The sequence below is a fragment of the Artemia franciscana genome, chromosome 20 (genome assembly GCF_032884065.1).
Source record: "Artemia franciscana chromosome 20, ASM3288406v1, whole genome shotgun sequence".
Classification (NCBI taxonomy): Eukaryota; Metazoa; Arthropoda; class Branchiopoda; order Anostraca; family Artemiidae; genus Artemia; species Artemia franciscana.
In genome coordinates, this window is record NC_088882.1 from 36,422,289 (window position 1) to 36,443,382 (window position 21,094).

General features: G+C 37.0%; 1 protein-coding gene across 3 annotated transcripts in view; it reads right to left on the reverse strand.

Annotated features, from left to right (window-relative positions):
- LOC136040200 (protein argonaute-2-like) overlaps positions 1 to 21,094 on the reverse strand; it is a 121,565-nt gene that overhangs the window by 45,682 nt on the left and 54,789 nt on the right. For all 3 annotated transcript variants that reach the window (XM_065724354.1, XM_065724353.1, XM_065724352.1), the window contains 3 exons: positions 13,408 to 13,582; positions 9,216 to 9,431; positions 3,119 to 3,330 (listed from right to left, as the gene is read on the reverse strand). In XM_065724354.1, coding sequence (XP_065580426.1) covers positions 3,119 to 3,330; positions 9,216 to 9,431; positions 13,408 to 13,582 — 603 coding nt within the window. The remainder of the gene's footprint in view (positions 1 to 3,118; positions 3,331 to 9,215; positions 9,432 to 13,407; positions 13,583 to 21,094) is intronic.

Consider the following 21,094-nt stretch of genomic DNA (forward strand, 5'->3'; position numbering starts at 1 on the left):
TTCTAAAGCCATGCATCCGTCATCGGCCAAACAAGGTCAGATGTCGAATATATCTGACATGACGATATCTACCATGCGCCTGGATGCCAAATACACCCATCCTCAGTTCTGATGCCATACCTGTCATCTGTCGAACAATGTCAGATGCCGTACATATCTGACAAGGCGATATCCGCCTTGCGTCTGGACGCCAAATACATCAGTCCTCTGTTCTGACGCCATACATGGTCATTCGTCAAACATTATCAAATGCCATATATATCTAGCATGACGATATCCGTCATGCGTTCGGACGCAAAATATATCCTCAGCTCTGATGCCATGCATCCGTCGTCCGTCAAACATTGTCAGATGACATATATATCTAACATGACGATATCCGCAATGCGTCTGGATACCCAAATACATCCGTCCTCCGTTCTGATGCCATGTGTCCGTCATCCGTTAAACATTGTGAGATGCCATATAAAATCTGACATGACGATATCCGTCATGCGTCTGGATGCCAAATATATCCTCCATTCTGATGCCATGCATCTGTTATCCGTTATCAGATGCCATATATATCTGGCATGACAATATCCGCTATGCATCTGGATGCCAAATACATCCGTCCTCCGTTCCGATGCCATGCATCCGTCATCCGTTAAACATGGTCAAATGTCATATAAAATCTGACATGACGATATCCGTCATGCGTCTGGACGGCAAATATATCCTCAATTCTGATGCCATGCATCCGTCGTCTGTCGTTCTGATGCCATGTATCCGTCATCCGTTAAACATTGTCAGATGCCATATAAAATCTGACATAACGATATCCGTCATGCGTCTGGATGCCAAATATAACCTCCATTCTGATGCCATACATCTGTCATCCTTCAAACGTTATCAGATGCCATATATATCTGGCATGACGATATCCGCCATGCATCTGGATGTCAAATATATCCTCAATTATGATGCCATACATCCGTCAAACATTGCCAGATGCCATATATATCTTGCACGACGATATCCGTCATGCACCTGGATGCCAAATTTATCCATCCTCCGTTCTGATGCCATGCATCTATCATCGGTCAAATTTTGTCGGTTGCCGTATATGTCCGGCATGACGATGATTTTTCGACAAAAAAATAAATTAATTTGCCCGAACAATGTTTTAAAGGATATAAAACATAAATATATCAAACATTTTAGTTACAATTTTCAATAAATTTAGTGCAACTTAGTGTTGATAAATTTTCTAACCGATAGCAAAATGCTGGAATACATAGAGCTTGTACTACCACCAACACATTTTGCTATATATCTACGAGTCTATCTTCATTTTAGCCAAAGAAATTATTATTATTAAATATTAATAATAATAACTTATTTTTAACCCACTACACAATAAATTCAAATAGTGAGCCACATAAAAAAATCACTGAAAAAATTACACAAAACTATGATTAGGGTCTAGCCTATCAATAATCTGGTCGTTATTTAGGTGTTTTCTAATGTCAACGTCAAAATTCAACGTCAGTATAGAGGCATTTGGAGGAAGGGCTGTTCCATGTTTGTGGAAGATATATATGAATTATTACCGCGTAATTTTCCAAAAGATGGAGGCATTTCTTTCCCGCGGCCCTCAAAGTCTATTCTAATGGCACAAGCAAATAATATGGTAGAGGCCCTTCTGTGCCCCCACACTAAAGCTCATTTCTCTTTACATCTTCTTCCATACTTTTAGCAGAGCCCAAAGCACTGAGTCTCAGTTGGCTGAATCTCAGTGGGATCCAGTTCGTTTTTCCAGTCCTGATTTAGATTTGAAGATAATTCGGAAGCATATTTGCAAGAGGCGAGGAGAATCAGCCGAAAGTCCAAGATATCTCTAGCTACCACGGAAAAGAATAATTCAGAACAGCAGACTTATCAGACATAGCAAAACAGCAGGCTAAGAAATAACAAATAAGATATCCTAGAGTTAGACTTTCCTTCAAAGTGGAATGTTGTGGATGCTTTCGAGGTATAGAGCAAAGACTTATTATTCACAAAGTTGGCTTTTCTATTTGAGTCTAGGGACTATTAGGAACTAGGGCCTATCAATCCATAATTTTCTGCCAACGGAAAGATGGATGCCCTAATTTAGTAGTTTATAATTTATTGGTCTATATTAAAATTAGTATGATAAGGTGGTATCTTTTATAGATTCTAGTAGAACTTATAATTTCTTGTCTAGGGACAAAATAAACTATAAATTAAAAAGTGACTGAAAGACAGATATCATCTTTTTATCTAGATGCTCACTCTCCTGTCTACTAGAATTGCAACTAATCTGAAAACAACATTCAACAGCAATATTTGAATGAACATTTACTTTCGCGATTCTAATACTTTATTTCGTTAAAACTGGGAGAGAGAGAGATAACAAGAGCCAAGAGCTCATTTGGCACTTGTGACAAGGTCGGAAGAGCCAAGAGCTTCTTCCCACAAATTTGATTACGATCTCTCCACTTTAAGCGTTTTCCAAGATTTACGGTTTCCCTCTCCAACTGCTCCCGATTTCACCGGATCCGGTCGGGATTTAAAATAAGAGCTCTGAGACATGACGTACTTCTAAATGTCAAATTTCACAAGGATCCAATAACCCGTTCGTAAGTTAAAAATAACAGATTTTTTCTAATTTTTCCGTATTACCGAATTAGGAGCCCCCTCAACTCCCCCAAAGAGAGCGAATCCGTTCTGGTTATGTCAATCACGTATCTAGGACTTGTCCATATATTTTCCACCAAGTTTCATCCCGATCTCCCCACTCTAAGCGTCTTCCAAGATTTCCAAAAGTACCTCATTTTAACTTACGTAAATACCAGGTGCCATAAAAAATTCATGACAACTTCTGGGGTGCCATTAATCATTTACCTCCTAGACGGAATAAAACCCTTTTGCTCAACCACAAAGAAGATTATCTACTAAACATTGGACAATTCATACAAGCCACGACAGCTATTCAACAGGTCAGTCTAAAGAAAGGAAAAGATTTCCATTGTGTTTCATACACTTCTCCATATAAGAAGACAAATATATGATGTTATTCAGGTTTAATCAAAAATATTGACATATAAAAGCTTACCTCTATTGGCACCCTTGATTGTTTCTGGGCACTACCCACCCACAAGCAGTGCAAATAAGGATATTTAAGTTCTGCATTATAATGCTTCTTGAAATACTCTTCGACAGTGACTAACTGACCATCGGAATCAAACTTAGCATTTGTATCATTAGCAGGAGAGAGCAAACCATTGACTTTGTAGTCTCGTTTTATTGCTCCCACTAGGAACCTCACTACAAAAGAAGAATATAACCATTAAATAGAAAAGAGAAAAAGCGAGAGTGTGAGAGACAGCGGGGAAAGACAGAAAAAGAGAGTGAGAGAGGGAGAAAATACAATTGAATGATAACAATTCAAAACGAGAAGTAAAACTTACCATCATGTATGACTAGTTTCAATGGAGTCAAAATGCAGGAACTATCACAACACAGCAACAGCAATAGAACCAAAAAAAAAAAAACGACGCCCTTGCCGTTAGAAAGCTTAGGGGACGCTAACCGTTCTCGTATTTATGACAGTTTCTAGTCGATAAGGGTTTCACTTAATCACAGATAGTGATTTTTGTTTAAAGTTTAATAGTATGTGTCTTTACTTCTGCTCGTCTTTGGTTTAATATAGTTCTATCCTTTTCTTTTAAAAACGTCTTTTGTCGAAAAGTTTTCCAAAGTTAGTTTCTGTTCGTTTTTACTTAAAATTGTTGTTACCATTACAAACTATTTGGAATATTTGTCAATATTATTGTTTTTCTGCTTAGGAATTAAGTTATCAGTTTTCTATTCGTATTTAGAACCAATTTTAACTTAAGTTTTACTATAACCAGTAAATAATAATGACAGACGGTAATAAGCTTACCTAAGCTATGGATGTCAGGTGATTGATTTTTCAAACGATAATTTCGAAATTATCGTTCTATCATTAGTAAGTATAAGAGTAAGGTTGGCCTCAGAAAATATAATATTATCAGTAAAACTGTTAGTTCGCTCTTTGCCCACTTAACATCTTAAATGAACAAGTAAATTTTTTAGGTTAACTTGCGATAAACTTGGACATTGATTCAATTGATTATTATATAGACGCGAATCATTCAATCAGTATTTGACTCCGCGTCTAGCCAAAGGCCTTGAAAAATTGACAAAAATAATACTTCACAAGAAGAAGGCGAAACTAATACATCAGATGTAATAATTAATGCATTGTAACAGACTTGACTTATTAAGTGGAACTTTGGGCCTCACAGAAATATAGGAGATAAGTATTCTTTACCTTAATTAAGTTATGCATTCTTGTTTAAATTAAGCGGTGGATTTTAATCCACCATTTTTTCTTTAGAGAATTGATTCTACATTGATTCAGGGAAGAGGCAAAAATTGAAGAAGCACTTTTGAAGTCTTCAACCTCAACTATTGAGCCAAAACTTAACTGTAACAGAAGCCAAGACTGCATGCTTAACTATTGAGCTCAACTGAACTCTACCAGAAGCGAAGTCTATAGGCCCAACTGTCCTACATCATAAGCGAAGTGTATGAGCTCAACTGAACTCTACGAGAAGCGAAGTATATGGGTTCAACTGAACTTTAAAAGAAACGAAGTCTATAAGCTCAGCTGAACTCTAGCACTAGCATAGACTGCACACTCAGCTATTGGGCTCAACTTAACTCTAGCAGAAGCGAAGACATGAGGCTTCACTATTAGGCTCAGCTGAACTCAACCACAAGTGAAGTCTATGGGCTCAACTGAATTCTACCAGTAGCGAAGTCTATAGGCTCAGCTGAACTCTAACAGAAGCGAGACTACAGGTTCAACTATTGGGCTCAGCTGAACTCTATCAGAAGCAAAGTCTGAAGTCTATGGGCTCAACTGAACTTTACGAGAAGCAAAATCTATGGGCTAAACTGAACTTTACCAGAAGCAAAGTCTAGAGGATCAACTGAACTTTAGCAGAAGCAAGACCACAGGCTCAACTATTGGGCTCAGCTGAACTCTACCAGAAGCGAAGTCTGAAGTCTATGGGCTCAACTGAACTCTCCCAGAAGTAAAGTCTATAGGCCAAACTATTGGGCTCAACTGAACTCTACGGGAAGCGAAGTCTATAGGCTAAACTGAACTTTAGCAGAAGCAAAGACTACAGGCTCAACTATTGGGCACAGCTGAACTCTAGCAGAAGCAAAGTTTAAAGGCTCAACTGAATTCTAGCAGAAGCGAAGTCTACAGTCTCCATTATGTGAAAATGCTAAAATGAATCTACAAGGTGTGACTTAGTTCTCCATAGTTTAGATCCTGCAAACAGAGTTTCTTCTCTGCGAGAAATTAAATGAAAACACTGAATTGGCCCAGAATGATTGACATTAAACAAATTCTTTTACTAAATGCTAAACAACATAAGGATTTTTGGCAAACTGTTTTTGGTCAAACGTTCTTCTGTTTGACCACCAGAATAAGAACAGAATTAGGAAAGGAAAATTGGATCAAATTTGGAATATAAAATTTAGAGGTTAGAGTAATGATGGATAATGAGATAGGACACAAGGTGACTTTAGGATTGATAAGGATGTCGAACAAAAACTTAAAAGAGTGTCAGTGAAAGATATAAGGGCTGAATGTATCAAACAGTTCGTGGTAACGAACTGTAGTAAGGAGCAACCCGGCTCAATAGTAACCAAAACTCTAAAAAACGAAATTTTGATACCAACAGCTTTATCAAAAGAATCGTATTTTAATGCTGATTTTAAATATATGAGTTTCATCAAATTTAATCTTACCCATCAAAAGTTACGAGCCTGAGAAAATTTGCCTTATTTTAGAAAATAGGGGAAAACACCCCCTAAAAGTCATAGAATCTTAACGAAAATCATACCATCACATTCGGCGTATATATTTTTATTTGAGAATTAACGACGCTTCTTGACTACTAAGGTCCCTGCGTCGGCCCTGCAATGCATTCCTGCAGCGTGATTCGATACCTTACTCTAGAAGTTTCAAAAATGTGGAATTTTAAATTTTTTGCCAGAAGGCAGATAACGGATGCGTGTTTTTTTTCCAGGGGTGATCGTATCGATCCAGTAGTCGAAGAATATTGCAAGAAGGCTCATTCTAACGGAAATAAAAAGTTCTAGTGTCCTTTTTAAGTGACCCAAAAAATTGGACACCTTTGCCCCCCTCCCACGCCAATTATATTCCCAAAGTCACCAGATAAAAATTCTGAGATAGCCATTTTGTTCAACATAGTCTAAAAACCTTATAACTATGTCTTTGGGGAAGAACTACTCCCCCACAGTCCCCGTGGGAGGGACTACAAGTTACAAACTTTGACCAGTGCTTACATACAGAAATGGTTATTGGGAAGTGTACAGACGTTTTCAGGGGAATTTTTTGGTTAGGGGGGGGGGAGTTGTTGAGAAAAGGGAGATATGTCGGAGGAAATTTTCCATGGAGGAAGAAAATTTCCATGAAGGGAGCGCAGGATTTTCTAGCATTTATTTATTTGGGCTGTAAGTTTATAGGTTCCCAAGGGTAGACTTACCAGGTGCAATATGCGAGCTATAAGGGTCAGAAAGCTTCATCGGTCTTATTGAAGAGCCCCCTAGGAGCGTCTAGGACCAGAAGATATCAAATACAAAGAAGACTTTTTGAGAAAAAAATAGGGCCTGTTATGAGCTATGGTACGGAGATTTGAGGTTTTGAGAAAATAGAGAGCAGCATTTAGGACAATTCAAGACACCATTAGGCTTTTGCGGGAAATTCAATAGCCTGGTGTTAAAGAGCGATATATGATAGTTTTCACTATGGGTAAAAAGACTGCTTAGAACGATAAGATATTGAGAGACGATGATTAGCAACCTGAATAATGGGTTAGTAAATGCAGCTTATCTGGAAGTGTTTCAGGATAGAGAGACTAAGTTTATGAACTCACAGGTGAGATCAGTATTAAATGGATATGGGCTACCAGGATTTTGTACCCTGGGGCAAGATTACAACTGGAAATAGGACATATAGAAAAATTAGTTAAGAGTACAGAAGAACAAGAAATTATGAATAACAGGATGATGTCACAGCTTCGAAGTCTCTTGGACCTTACCAGCAATGGAAGGAGGTCTATGCTTTAGATATTTATTTTAAGACGGGATGAAATAACCATGAAATTACGTGGTATATATTTGGTGAGGGAAGGCACTTTAGAAAGAAGAAAATACTTAGGGGTAGTAGGAGAGATGGACAGTCCTTACTCATGCCCCATGAGAGGAAAAGTAGGTAAGGGTCTGCTTCACTTTATGGCCTTTTGTCCAGAGTCACTGAATTTACAAAATATGTATTTTCAAATAAGGTGGGTACGATGATTGACTTCGTTCAATAATAGCTTCAAAAACCTTCAAAATACAATTTCGATAAGGCCCAAATGGCGGTATTGCCTTTAATGTCTTTGATTTAGTGTCTTTTTAATTAGGTCAGCATCTCCCTCAATCTCCCCTGAAAGATTCAACTTAATATCCTTGGCTGCTCACAAGATTTTGCATAAATGAGCTTTTACTACCTATAATATAGTATAATTATATATATAATTATTATAATTATATATAATTATAAGTATAATTATATATAATTATAATTATATAATTATTATATAATAATTTTAATACCTATAATGCTGATAGTGTCTTTTGACTTAACCCAACCATTCAAAAAAAAAAAAAAAAAAAAAAAAAAAAAAAAAAAAAAAAAAAAAAAAAAAAAAAAAAAAAAAAAAAAAAAAAAACGATTGAACTGATTTTTTCTCTACGATCATGCCCTCCTCGATACTTAAAGAAAGTCTCAACTTAATTTCGACTGTTTCTCAAAAATTGCAGACATGTGCCTTTGCCAACCTAGATACACCATACGATTTAGTTCCACACCCCCTCAATATTCCTCGAGAGTTCCAACTTAAATCCCCTGGCAGCACCTGAGATATTGCAGATAAGCCCTTTAGCAACCTGGATGACCAAGGTGTCTTTTGATGTAGTTTTACATTCCACACAAAAACACACTCAAAGTTTATTAGCACCCTAAGTTACTTCTAAGGTATTTCAGACATGGTCTTTGACAACATGGATGCGCTAAGATGTCTTTTGACTTAGTTCAAAATCCCCCTTAACTTGCAAAGATTTCTAGCTTAATACCCTTAGCCATTCCTGAGGTATTGCAAATACACCAATTCGACATCCTGGATGAGCAGTGTCTTTTGATTTAGTTCAGCATTCTTTTTAATAATCCTTGAAAGTTTCAGTTGAATATCCTTAGCCATTCTTGAGATACAGCAAATACATGCTTATGACAACCCGGGTGAAAATAGTGATATCATGTCCCTCAACATTCCACATAAGTTTCAACTTGATTCGCTTAGACGTTTCCGAGACATTACAGGTATGCCCTTTTGCCAATCCCTTTTGATGCACGAAGTATCTTTTGAATTAATTTTACATCCCCCTCTACATATTAATTTACATATCTATTAACATATCTATTAATTAATTTATACATATCTATTAATAATAGATATGTATACATATCTATTAATTATATATCTTATACATATCTTATACATATCTATTAATTAATTTACATCCCTCTACATATCCCGAAAGAATCAACTTAACGCGCTTAGCAATTCCTTAAATATAGCATATACGCATCCGCACTTTTGACTACCTGACATACAGTATTTTTTTTTTATTTTTATTTTTTTACCTAAACCAACATGAGTTTTAATATTTCCTGAATGTTTCAACTAAACAGCCCTCAGCCATTGCATGCACACCCTTTCGACAACCTGGATGCACATAGGGTATTTGCATTTACTATTCAACGGAGCTTAAAAACAACCAATCTACCTCAAGAAAATCTAACCAAATTTCGTACGGAATATCACTAAGGTACACATGTGAAGGGGCTGCGATAATCACAGATAGTTTATGTAGAAAATTTCGAAGATTGTAGGGAAACATTTTGGAAACCAGCCAAAAGTATTAAAATTCCATTTCAATTTGTCACTGATAAAAGAATCCATACACACCCTAAGATCATGTAGGAGTACCCCCTATACCTTTACAAAAACACTAGAAAGACAAACAAAGTTCATCCCTACCTTTCACGCCTCTCATGTATCTGTCAAATATTCTCACTTGTTCTGGGGTGAGGTGAGGTGGTTCAAATTCATGGTTAAGACGAAGTACGTCATACATAACGTTCACAACTTCATCTGACTTGTAAAAGGCCTTCTGTGAGGCATCCACGTTCAAAAACATATGGGTGCCCATTCGGACACTTTGAAAGTGGCCTAACCACACCACTGCACCATCACCTATAAATAAATTATAGTATCAAATTTATTTTATAGTATCAAACACTGAGCAGCAGAAAAGAAGCATTTCAGTGCACGAGAAGCACGGTCAAAGAAGCAGCATGATGACAGGCATCAGGTGTCTAACAGGAGTTGTGGTAGTTAAGCAGGTGATGAAGGAGCATAAATAAATCAAAAATTTTGCCTTCTTCACTTTCGGAAATCTTTTATGTGGTATGACACAAGCCGTCTGTGCTAAGAGTTGAAATCGGCTCTGGCGTCGATAAAAAAATACCATTAACGCCATCTAACATTTGACGTTCTTTGCAGTTATCAGTGTAGATAAGAAGAATTAATTTAATTGGTATAATTAATAAATGTAATGATGAAGTTTGGGTAATTTGAAGATTAGGTAAATGAAGGTTAGTTTAATGGGTTTATCGTGTAGTGCATGCCAACATTTTCAAAGGTGTTTATATACATGCTTAATTGACTAAACACAAAATTTGAAACTAGAAGTCACATCCTGAGGTAGTCTGAGGACGCCCCTTGGTATGTAAATTGTTCTTGTGTATTAATTGTTTGATGTTTTTACTGATTGACATTGACCTTTTAATTTTACGAGTTTCAGTTGTTTTTGACATTGTCAATGATTGACATTGAACTTTATTTTTTTCTGACCAGCCATTTTGCATTTCCTTGTTGTTTGTTTTGTTTCTTTTTTGTTTATTGAAAATAAACTGCAAATTTGACCCAAATGGGCTTGTGATAGCCGCTTTTCGGCAATAAAAATCTTATCTTATGGGTTAATGTTAAGAATTAAAGCGAAAAGAAATGCAACATTCCCAACCTTCTTAACTAAGGGAATCTTTGCCCATTTTACGTTTTAGTTGCTATTTGCATGCAGAAATTTCTTTTTATTTATCATTCATCTATACGATATCAACCCAAACTCCAAACAGAAGTATTTGTATATGAAATTAAGCCATTTGGTATTTGGGTTGCCGGGAGTTTAGGAGCTTATTTCCTTCGAAATATATATTTATATTTTTTTTTTAATTCTAAGGGATCATTAGAATAGTTTTCAATTGGGCCTAGGGGAGGAAGGTAAACTCTTCTTTTGAATCTGTGGGCGATTCCAGCTTTATAGAACTTTTAAGTCGTTCCTCAACAACTCAAACGAGCTCTCAACTTATTGATTACGTCAAATTCTCAATTTCCTCGACTCCTAAACGCACAACAGTATCGGAGCCTTTCCCCCCTTCTTCGTCAAATCTATTGGATTCTCCAATGCAACAGCTTAAGATGAAAAAAAAAAAATTCAGACAACAAACTGGAAATAACGTTTGCGTTTAAAGAGAAACATGCATTACATGTAGGGATTTTTACCTTCTAGTGCACCAGTTATTCTCTATTAGCTCCCAAACAACAAAGGTTATTTTCCCAAATCACAATGCACTGCCTAAGCAAAGAACAAAGTGGGCTTTACCTATTGTCCCCCTTTTTTTTACTTTGTGTGGAAGCAGTAATAAAATCTTCCGAGGGGGGGGGGGCTCTCTCGAGATGAAAAGTTTATTGGTCTTTTAAGAGTAAAAATGATCGGAGGGTACCCCCTCCACATAGCCACTTATTCCCAGAAAGACACCGGATACGCTTTTGAAGTAGCCATTTTGTTCAGCATAGTTAAAAGGTCGAATAATTATGAGTCAGGGGATAAAATCTACCCTCACAGTCCTTAGGGCAATGGTTTTAAGTAATGCAATTCGCACATTGGTTCTATATAATGTTTCTAACCGAGAAAGGGGGCATCTGATGTGCTGCCTTTTTTGCTTTAATATAATGCAAGTAACCGAAACGGAGAAATAATACCACTTTAGATCTGATTTAGAATTAAATTATTTAAAAAAAAAAAAACGCATGATAAACAATAACAAGAGCTCATATGGCACTTGTAACGAGGCAAGAAGAGCTACGAGCCAAGAGCTCGAATGGCATGAGCTCTAACAAAATTCTAAGAATCAATAGATTAATTTAAAAGGAAAGTCAGAGGCTTAATGCCGGTAAGGATTTAAAATAAGAGCTTTGAGTCACGATGTCCTTCTAAATATCAAAATTCATTAAGATCCGATCACCCACTCGTAGAATCTGGGAAAACGACTTCATCAAGTCAATTTGTGCAGCTCCCTGACACGCCTACCAATTTTCATCGTCCTAGCATGTCCAGAAACACCAAACTCGCCAAATCACTGAGCCCCTCCCCCCAATTCCCCCAAAGAGAGCGAATCCAGTACGGTTACGTCAAACACGTATCAAGGAAATTTGCTTATTCTATCCACCAAGCTTCATCCCGATTCCTCCACTCCAAGTGTTTTCCAAGATTCCCTCCCAAGTTCCCCAAAAGTCAAAAGATCTGGTCGGGATTTGAATAAGAGCTATGAGACATGAATTCCTTCTAAATATCAAATTTCATTAAGATCCGATCACCTATTCGTAAGATAAAAATACCCCAATTTTCACGTTTTCCAAGAATTCCGATTTCCCCCTCCAACTCCCCCCAATGTAAAGGGATCTGGTCGGAATTTTAAATTAGAGCTTAAAAGCACAAGATCCTTCTAAATATTAAATTTCACAAAGATCTGGTCACCCTTTCGTAAGTTACAAATACCTCAATTTCCGAAATTACCCCCCCCCCCCAACTCCACCAAAGAGAGCAGATCCGGTCCGGTTATGTCATTCACGTATCTTAGACAGGTTTTTATTCTTCCCATCTAGTTTCATCCTAATCTCTCTGCTTTAAGTATTTTCTAAGATTTCTGGTCCTCCCAACTGCCCCTTCCCCAATGACGCTGGATGTGGTTGAGATTTAAAATAAGAGATCTGAGTTACGAAGTCCTTCTAAATATGAAGTTTCATGAAGATCCGATCACTCCTTCGTAAGTTAAAAATACGTCATTTTTTCTAATTTTTTATAATTAACCCCCCCCCCCCCAATAGAGCGGACCCGTTCCAATTATTTAAATCATATATATAAGACTTCTGCTTATTTTTCTCACCAATTTTCATCCCGATCCCTCCAATCTAAGCGTTTTCCATGATTTTAGGTTCCCCCATCCCAAACTCCCCCCAATGTCACCAGATCCGTTCGGGATTTAAAATAAGAGCTTTGAGACACGATATCCTTCTAAATATTAAATTTCCTTGAGATCCGATAACCCATTCGTAAGTTAAAAGTACCTTATTTTTTTTAATTTTTCAGAATTAACACCCCCCCCCCAACTGCCCCAAAGAGAGCGGATCCTTCTGGTTATGTCAATAATGTATCTAGGACTTGTGCTTATTTTTCCCACCAAGTTTCATCCCGATCCCTCCACTCTAAGTGTTTTCCAAGATTTTAGGTTTCCCCTCCCAACTCCTCCCAAATGTCACCAGATCCGGTCCAGATTTAAGATAAATAAATAAATAAGAGCTCTGAGACACGATATCTTTCTAAATATCAAATTTCATTGAGATTCAATCACCCGTTCGTAAGTTAAAAATACCTCATTTTTTCTAATTTTTCAGAATTACCCCCCCCCCCCCAACTACCCCAAAGAGAGTGGATCCGTTTCGGTTATGTCAATCATGTATCTAGGACTTGTGTTTATTTTTCCCACCAAGTTTCATCCCGATCCCTCCACTCTAAGTGTTTTCCAAGATTTTAGGTTTCCCCCTCCCAACTCCCCCCATTGTCACCAGGTCCGGTCGGGATTTAAACTAAGAGCTCTGAGACACGATATCCTTCTAAATATCAAGTTTCATTGAGATCCGATCACCCGTTCGTAAGTTAAAAATGCCTCATTTTGTCTAATTTTTCAGAATTAAACGCGTGAGAAGGGTCTTCATTTGTGTCTTATGTCAATCAAAAAGGGACACAATAACCCAACTTATACTTTTAAGTACAATATAGTAGAACAATCGATAAATTACTGAATAATATACACAAACCAAATTAACTTACCCAGTTCAGCGAGCATTGGCTGATTCATACTGAACAACGACCTTGTCACCGGAACATATTGCATGTTATAAGTTTGATGATATCGTAAAACAACGTCGAGACAGTGTATTCCCTCTTGAGGTATATCCACACTTGATCCTCTTTGCATATACGCAGTAATAGTGTTGAGATCGATCTATAAAGAGTTTGGCTTCTTAGTTGGACTGAGCGAGTGTCTAAAGAAAGTTGCCAATTCCCCCTTTGGCAATTGGTTAATACGACAATAAATAAAAAAAGTTCAGACAGTTCTAGCTGTCTAAAAAAAATAAAAAAATGGATGAAACGAGGAAGTGGACAAAAAAGAAGCAGCTTAAATAATAAAAAATCCAAAAATTTCGGCTTCACATTCAGACGGCCATGATCAACGTAAAAAACGTGAAAGTTACAAACAAAAAATAAAAATAACAAAACAAACATTATACGAAAGAAAAGAAAACTCGTAACCCAAGCATTTTTTTTTTTTTTATTTCTTCATAAAGGCTCTCTGGACATAAAACCAAAGTATTCGGACTTTTTTCTATTTAAAATTTACTTCATTTTTTGTTTTTTATCTACTGTCTTGTTTTAAGATATTATAGTCATTTTTATTTATTTTCATTTGCTGAGATTTGTAAATGGAAACATACAGAGACGGCTGCCTAAGCCGTAAACTGGCTGGGTCGTATCGATACTGGGCCGTATCGATAAAGCTTCTTAATCTCATGGTAGTGCATTCGAGCTCGGTGTTTCTTATTTCATTGGCAAAAAAGTATAAAATATTATAAATAAAAGATATTAACTAAATAGATTTTAAATAAAGATATAATCTTTCTCGGGCAAGTTGCATTTGCTGAGCAGAAAGGTAGCGTATAGGTAGATAAATAATTCTGCTAAACCTACGTAAGGAGGAGAGGGTAGGTTTTTCTCATCGTTGAGAAACTAAAGTTTGGGTTTCGGGGTATCGATCAAATTCTGTCTCACAGTCAGAAATCGACATGAAAATTTCAGGATGAATTAAGTTGAGTAAACCAAGGGGGGAGAGTAAATTTCCTCTAATCCTGACAATTAAATATAAAAAAAACTTCTTTCTCGAAGATTCTTCATCAAAGATGAAGAATCTCTTTTCTCTTCATCGAAGATGAAGATGAATTCTTTTTTTTTTAATTTTTTTTTGCAATAACAAATGCAATCTTAGGTCGCCTTTTCAAAATTTTCTTTTAATTTTTTCCTTTTTTCCGTGAAAAAATGTGATCTCAGACCGCTATTAAATAGCACAGCAGGAGGATGGCCGTGTAACTATATAAAAAAAAGAAAGAAAGAAGAACAAGAAAAAAATAGAGATTTCAAATCAAGCAAGGTTAAAGTGAAGATCGGTTAGTTTCCTGAATAAGAGTCCTTGTTTTACCATAAAGTTTTGAGAGTGGTTTCAGACACGAGGGAAAAGTTGACATCTAAATAACAGAGCAATATGAAACATAAGACTGAACTAGGCTGCAGAGCCAGATTCTAAGAAACGACCCTGGAAATATATGTTTGAGCTTTCTAAGGATCCCGTGACTCTTGAAGGAAAGATTTTCAACAAGCACGATGCCTAGGAATTGGACGTACCAATTCTTAGGTGTGCCTCTTATCAAGAGGTTAGAGAACCTCTTGATGCATGTATCTCATTTAAGTCAAGACAAGCCTTTGAGACTCTGGAGAAGATGAGAAAACATGGCTTTCCGACATTTGAGGCAAGAGAATATACATCAAACTGCTGGATAAACCTTTTAAAAAGGGCTATCATCTTTGAACGAAGATCAGTCTCGGTTCTACCGGTTGTGCCAAGTACTGTCATCAGCAAAAGCAATAAGTACATTCTGTAAGGACGAACTCCTGTCACAATTAGTGACAGATGCTGGTTGACAAAGACGACAGCAATATGGTAGATGTTAAATTTTAAACTGCAATAATGAGGTCATTAATTAAGATTAATAGAGTGTCGGCCCAATGACAGATCCTTGTGGAACGCCAAACTCTATTCCAGAAGGATTAGAAAAGTGCGGATCAAACGAGATAACTGGACCAAATAAATATGATAGAAAACAAGAATAGGCATTCCCTGTTATACCAATATGGGACAGTTTCCAAAGAAGAATCTTGTGTGTTAATGAATCAAATGCTTTTCAAACATCGAGAAAAAGAGCAGCAGGTATCTGACCAGAGTCAAGAGCTGAATGTAAATAATTCAAGAGAGTTGCACATGCATGCTCAGTTGAGTGCTTCGCCCTAAAACCAAACTGACAATAATGAAAAAAAATGTTTACAATTAAGAAAATCAAGAAGTCGAGAAAGCATAGCTTTTTGAAAAATTTTGCTAAACACTGATAAAAGAGATATGGGACGATAATTTACAAGATCATTCCTTGATCCACCTTTAAAAAGAATAATAACACGAGCACGCTTTAAAGCACTTGGGAAGACACCATTTTCAAAAGAAAGATTGACAAGTCTCGTGAGGGCAGACACGATCACAGGAAGAATAAACTTGACAACCTTAGTCGGAATACGGTCTGGGCCAAAAGATGAAGGACCCCTCAAACCCTTGACAATTCTGGCTATTTCAGCTTCAGAGACAGGTTCCAATGCCATTGATTTAGAACAAAGCAGTCCAAGGTAAGGCCTAAAATCAGGTAGAGAAGAAGGAGTTACAGAAGAGGCTGTAGTTTGGCTGATATTAGCAAAATAGGAAGTAAAAACATCTTGAACTTTTAGTTCACCCTCTACATTTTCGCCGTCAATCACAACACTTGAAGCGACAGAAGGAGGCAAAGAAGATGGTCTGATAACAGAATTGATTACTTGTCATGTCTTCCTAATGTGTTTACCGCACGTATAGAATTTTCTATAATAAAATAACGATTTAGCCTTTCGGCAAAGCGAATTGTAAACTCTTGTATAAGCTTTGAAAAGTTGAATCCGAAAGTCACGCGTAAGTGGCTGAGAGGACCCGTAAGCATTCCAAAGATTATTTTTCTCCTCCAACTTTTAAGGAGTCCAGGAGTCATCCAAGGATTCAAAGGGACTGTTCTTTTCGATGCCGGATTCGACTGGGACGCATCCCATGTATCCATGGCAACTTCTTTCAAAGAATCAGAAAACGAATTAAACAAAGAATCTATATCAGATTCATTTTCAGAAGTACTCCACGAACGACCCACCAACCGTGACCTAACAAGATGCAGATCCAGCTCATTAAATTTTAAAGAGGAAAAACCAGCTCCTTTGCTCCTCCTAGACAACGAATCAGAATAATCATACATGGAAAAAACAGGAAAATGGTCTGACATATCATTCATCAAGACAGAATTTGCACCAAAGTCAACGATGAAAAAATATTATCAAGCAAAGAAGCGGTAGTGCTAGTTATGCGAGTTGGAATGCATGCAAAAAAGTAATGTTCCACAAGCGAGCATAGTTGAAAGATAATCCAAGGACGAGGAGGATCTCCGGTCACACAAATTAAGATTGAAGTCACCCATAATGGCAAGATCAAATGAATGAAATTGGATTATTTCCAAAACCTCATCAAGAATCTGAACGAAAGAGGGGACAGACCAACTAGGAGACCGGTATATATTACCAACAATCAAAATTTTAGCTTGGGTTTTAATCTCAATAAATATGGATTCAAAAATTCCTTCCTAATTTTTTGACAGGTCATGTCTAGCAGAGTACGGAAGATATTTCGAAACATAAACAGCCAGGCCACCTTTAGCCATCCTACTTCGATTCAAATATTCCATTTTGTACCCAGGGAGATGCAACAGAGATTCATTTTTCGAATAAAGGAAAGTCTCACAAAGACCAATAAAATCAGGATGGTCACTACACACTATTTTTTTAACTCATCAAACGAAGAACAAAGACCCTGAGCATTAAGCTGAAGCAGAGAGAAACTACCATCTCGTTTAAATACTCGCTCTAAATCCGATGCATACTTACTACTAACTGAAAAATGGGGATTTGATGGTGATTTATTAGACTGACCTGCTAAATTGTTTATCCAACTAAGAACAACAATTGGGATGGACATTCATGAATTGGGATAAATGTTTTGCAAGTAGGGTGAACTTGGGTAAATCCGACACAAGGGTAACTCCAATACCCCTGTCTTATTTGGATCAGTGATGACAGATGTCTTTGGTTCTGTGTACCATCTTCTTCCTCTAGCTTACACACTTGACAACACTGTTGAATATTTGGGACAATTTCATTTCCTTTAGCAATGAAGCATTTCAAAATTTTTAGGAGGGCATTTTGTTGGCCAAGAGGTAGGTAGCAAATTTTAAGTGATGGTGCAGAAAAATAAAGAGATAATAAAATGATTCTAAATAGCTGATAAGTTAACAGGATAGTATACGTAATTACTGTTATTCATTAGTATTTTGTTCTCAAACTAGTCCGGACAAGAGGTGTGAGACTTACCCCAGAAAAAAAAAATTTGGGAATAAATCAGACATGTCGAACTTACCCGGTACGGGGCAAATTCCGACAATGGGTTGAGCTTACCCCGTGTATATAAGTGGCTAGGTTTTGCCAATTCTAGCCTAGATTTTAGTGTATTTATCAACTATTTGCAATATTAACAATACATACTATACACAATTTACAACATACTAATTAATCAGACAAGAAATCAAAGAGATTTCCCCGACTTGCCTGCTGTTACTCTCGGAAAACCTGTAGAACTGCCCAATTATGCTGAGCGGAGTATTGCGAATTTGTAAAAGGTCATGGAAAAATGGGGCATGGGGCTTACTAAACAGCAGTTCCTAGACGAAGTGGAAAAATATATCAATGAGAAAAAAAAAAAACAGTACTCGTTTCACAAAGAACTGGCCACGTAAAGACTGGTGCTTTGGGTTTAAGAAAATAAACAATATCAGGCTTAAGGAACCTGAGCGACTTGAAAATCCTGAAGGCTATGCAATAAGCAGAAGGATTTTATGACCTGGCACAAAAAACAGCAGGAGAGATTAGCAAAACCAGAATGTTGGTACAACTTGAACAAAACTTCGTCTTGTCACGATCCCGATAGCCTTAAAATCGCTGGTGCAAAAGCATGACCACCAAAGCGGCGAACTGGTGGCAATGAGTGTAATAACACACATATTCCCACATGCATTAGTGCATCAGATGAGAAACTGCCACAACTGGTAATAATCTCAGGGAAAATCACTTGGAGTTTATAATTACCAGTTAAGGACTATCCAGATACATATTTTTCAGCTACTAAGAAAGGATGGAAGACAGCAGATCTCTTCTATAGCTGGTTTAAAGATGTTTTCTCGCCTCAGGTGAAAGAAAAAGCCCTTCTTATTATTGACGGCCATGGCTCCCTTTTATTCTTGGCACTTGTGGAGCTCGCTTCAAAAAAGAATATTACTATCCACAAGTTGCCAGCCAGTGCATCCCATATTCCACAGCCCCTTGAAAGGGTTATTTTCAAACGGCTGATATCATCCTACGAGCAGAAGCTCGTGAACTTGCAACTAGCACACCCAGGTGACGTCTTACCAAAAGAAGGACTCCTGAAAATTTTATGTCGGATCTGTGAAACTTATATTGCCCCTTCACTGATTAAAAAAATCTTTTTAAATGACAAGAATTTACGATTTCGCTATTCCAGCTCGTCTCAACCGCAGCATGATTGACAAGGTTTGATCAAGTCAAGTTAAAGAGATACGTTTAGACAAAGACATGAATCTTAAAGATAAAAAAATGCGGACCTTTCCACTTAAGACTCTGACATCTCACTGGGTTCCAAAGCTGACCAGATGGACATCTGTTACACTTTTGGCAGTGAGAATGAAGAAGAGGAGAAAAAAAGCGTAAAAATGAAGCTAAATGAGTACTATGCTATAGCATACGATGGTAAGCGTGATTAACAAGGCTTGTATATCGAAGGGTGCTTGATTTTCCTGACAAAAACCTTTTTTGCATATAATATCTTTGCTTTCTGAGCCTAGCCAACTATTCATATGGCTGACTCTACCATCATTCCAAATTCGGCACGTCATGAGCATGTACAAGGAGCACACTAAGGCCTGCTGGTGGTCAAAACTTGCTATCTCGACTCCCTCTGATACTGATTGAAATTACTTTTTTTTTAATTCCTTTTTTTCCTGCCAGTGGTCAAAAGTTTGCTATATCGACTCCCGCTGATACTAATTGAAATTACTTTTTTTTATAAAAATCTTTTTTCAACCAAAAATAGTAAAAAAAAAACTTTTTTTCTCTGACATCAATTGAAATTACGATTTTTTCCCTTTTTTAGAAGTATGGTGTTACTTTTTTCGTATTTACAATAAAGACTTGAGAAAATAACATTCTCAGATACTTCTTCTATGTACGGGGGTGTCAGATTTACCGACTGTGTTGGAACTACCACATGGTAAGCCGAAAACCTGTGTTCCGCTGTGGTATATGAAAACTAGTAACAAGAGTTTTGTATTTCTGTACATAGAAATACCCTCTATCAAATCTTAGGGTGACATAATTTTCATCTCTGCAAGCCTAGGATTTACCTGGGGGTATCAAATTTACCCCAGACTAGGGGGTAAGTTTTACCTCCCTAAGATGGGTTAGTTTGGTGCAGTAAGTCATGGAAACGACAAAACTTGCATATTTTCTGGATGGTGAAGAATATTACTAGTATGACCAAAAGCGACGTCAAATAGCGAAACAGCAATTCCAAAACAATTTTGGGACCAAATTAAGCAAAAAAAAAAAACTCGACAAGGGGTCGACTTGACTCAAGTTGGCAAAGGAGCACATAATTAGATTTTTTTTTATTTGCGTTTCTCTTTGTTAGTGTTATGCAGTATTTATATTATGTTTGCGCAATACATGGGAGTATTCCTTTTTGTTCTGTATTGCCATGCCCCTAGGGCTTTTAGTGCAATAGAATTTACTTACGCTGTTGATATCCCTAATATAAGCCGAACTACAGGACGACTTTCTGAAATTTTTCTGAAGATTGAATTCAGAGCTGGAAATAATAAATTCCCCATTTTGAACTTGCATGAAAACACCCCGCCCCACCTATGGTTCTCGCTTCCTCTATGGTTCAGCTAGTAGAAAGCATCAAATATTTCTGCTTCCCAATGGTTCAATTTTCTCCTACACCCGACAACTAGTTGCTTAGTTGCCCTTTGATCACTTTCTATACTCAAAAAGGACACTAGAACTTTCAATCGAATGACCCCCTCCAAAAATTATACGGACGCCTCTTCCATATGAAGTAGGGACTGATTTGCTTTACTGTATTCCTCTGTAATCTTTATTTAGCATTAAAAGAGTTTTTGTTATATAGAAATAGTTTTGTTATACGACTTTCCGAAGCTTAATGTTATAAATAAAATTAATTTTATTAGTTTCCCGGTGAGATAAGAAATTTTGGGTAGAAAAGTCCAGAAAAAATGAAAACTCTATAAAAAGAATTGGTGTGTTAGGAGGACAAGGTGGTAAGCTGGAATTTCCTTTTTAATTTCAAAAAAAAATTTCAAAATAAATGTCACTAATTAGAGATCCATAGTTTCTACGAACTTGCAATTCAACTGACACATGCTGGCATCTTTTTTTTTTTTAATTTGCCCTTTCCCATATTCTGTAGGTTAAGCATATT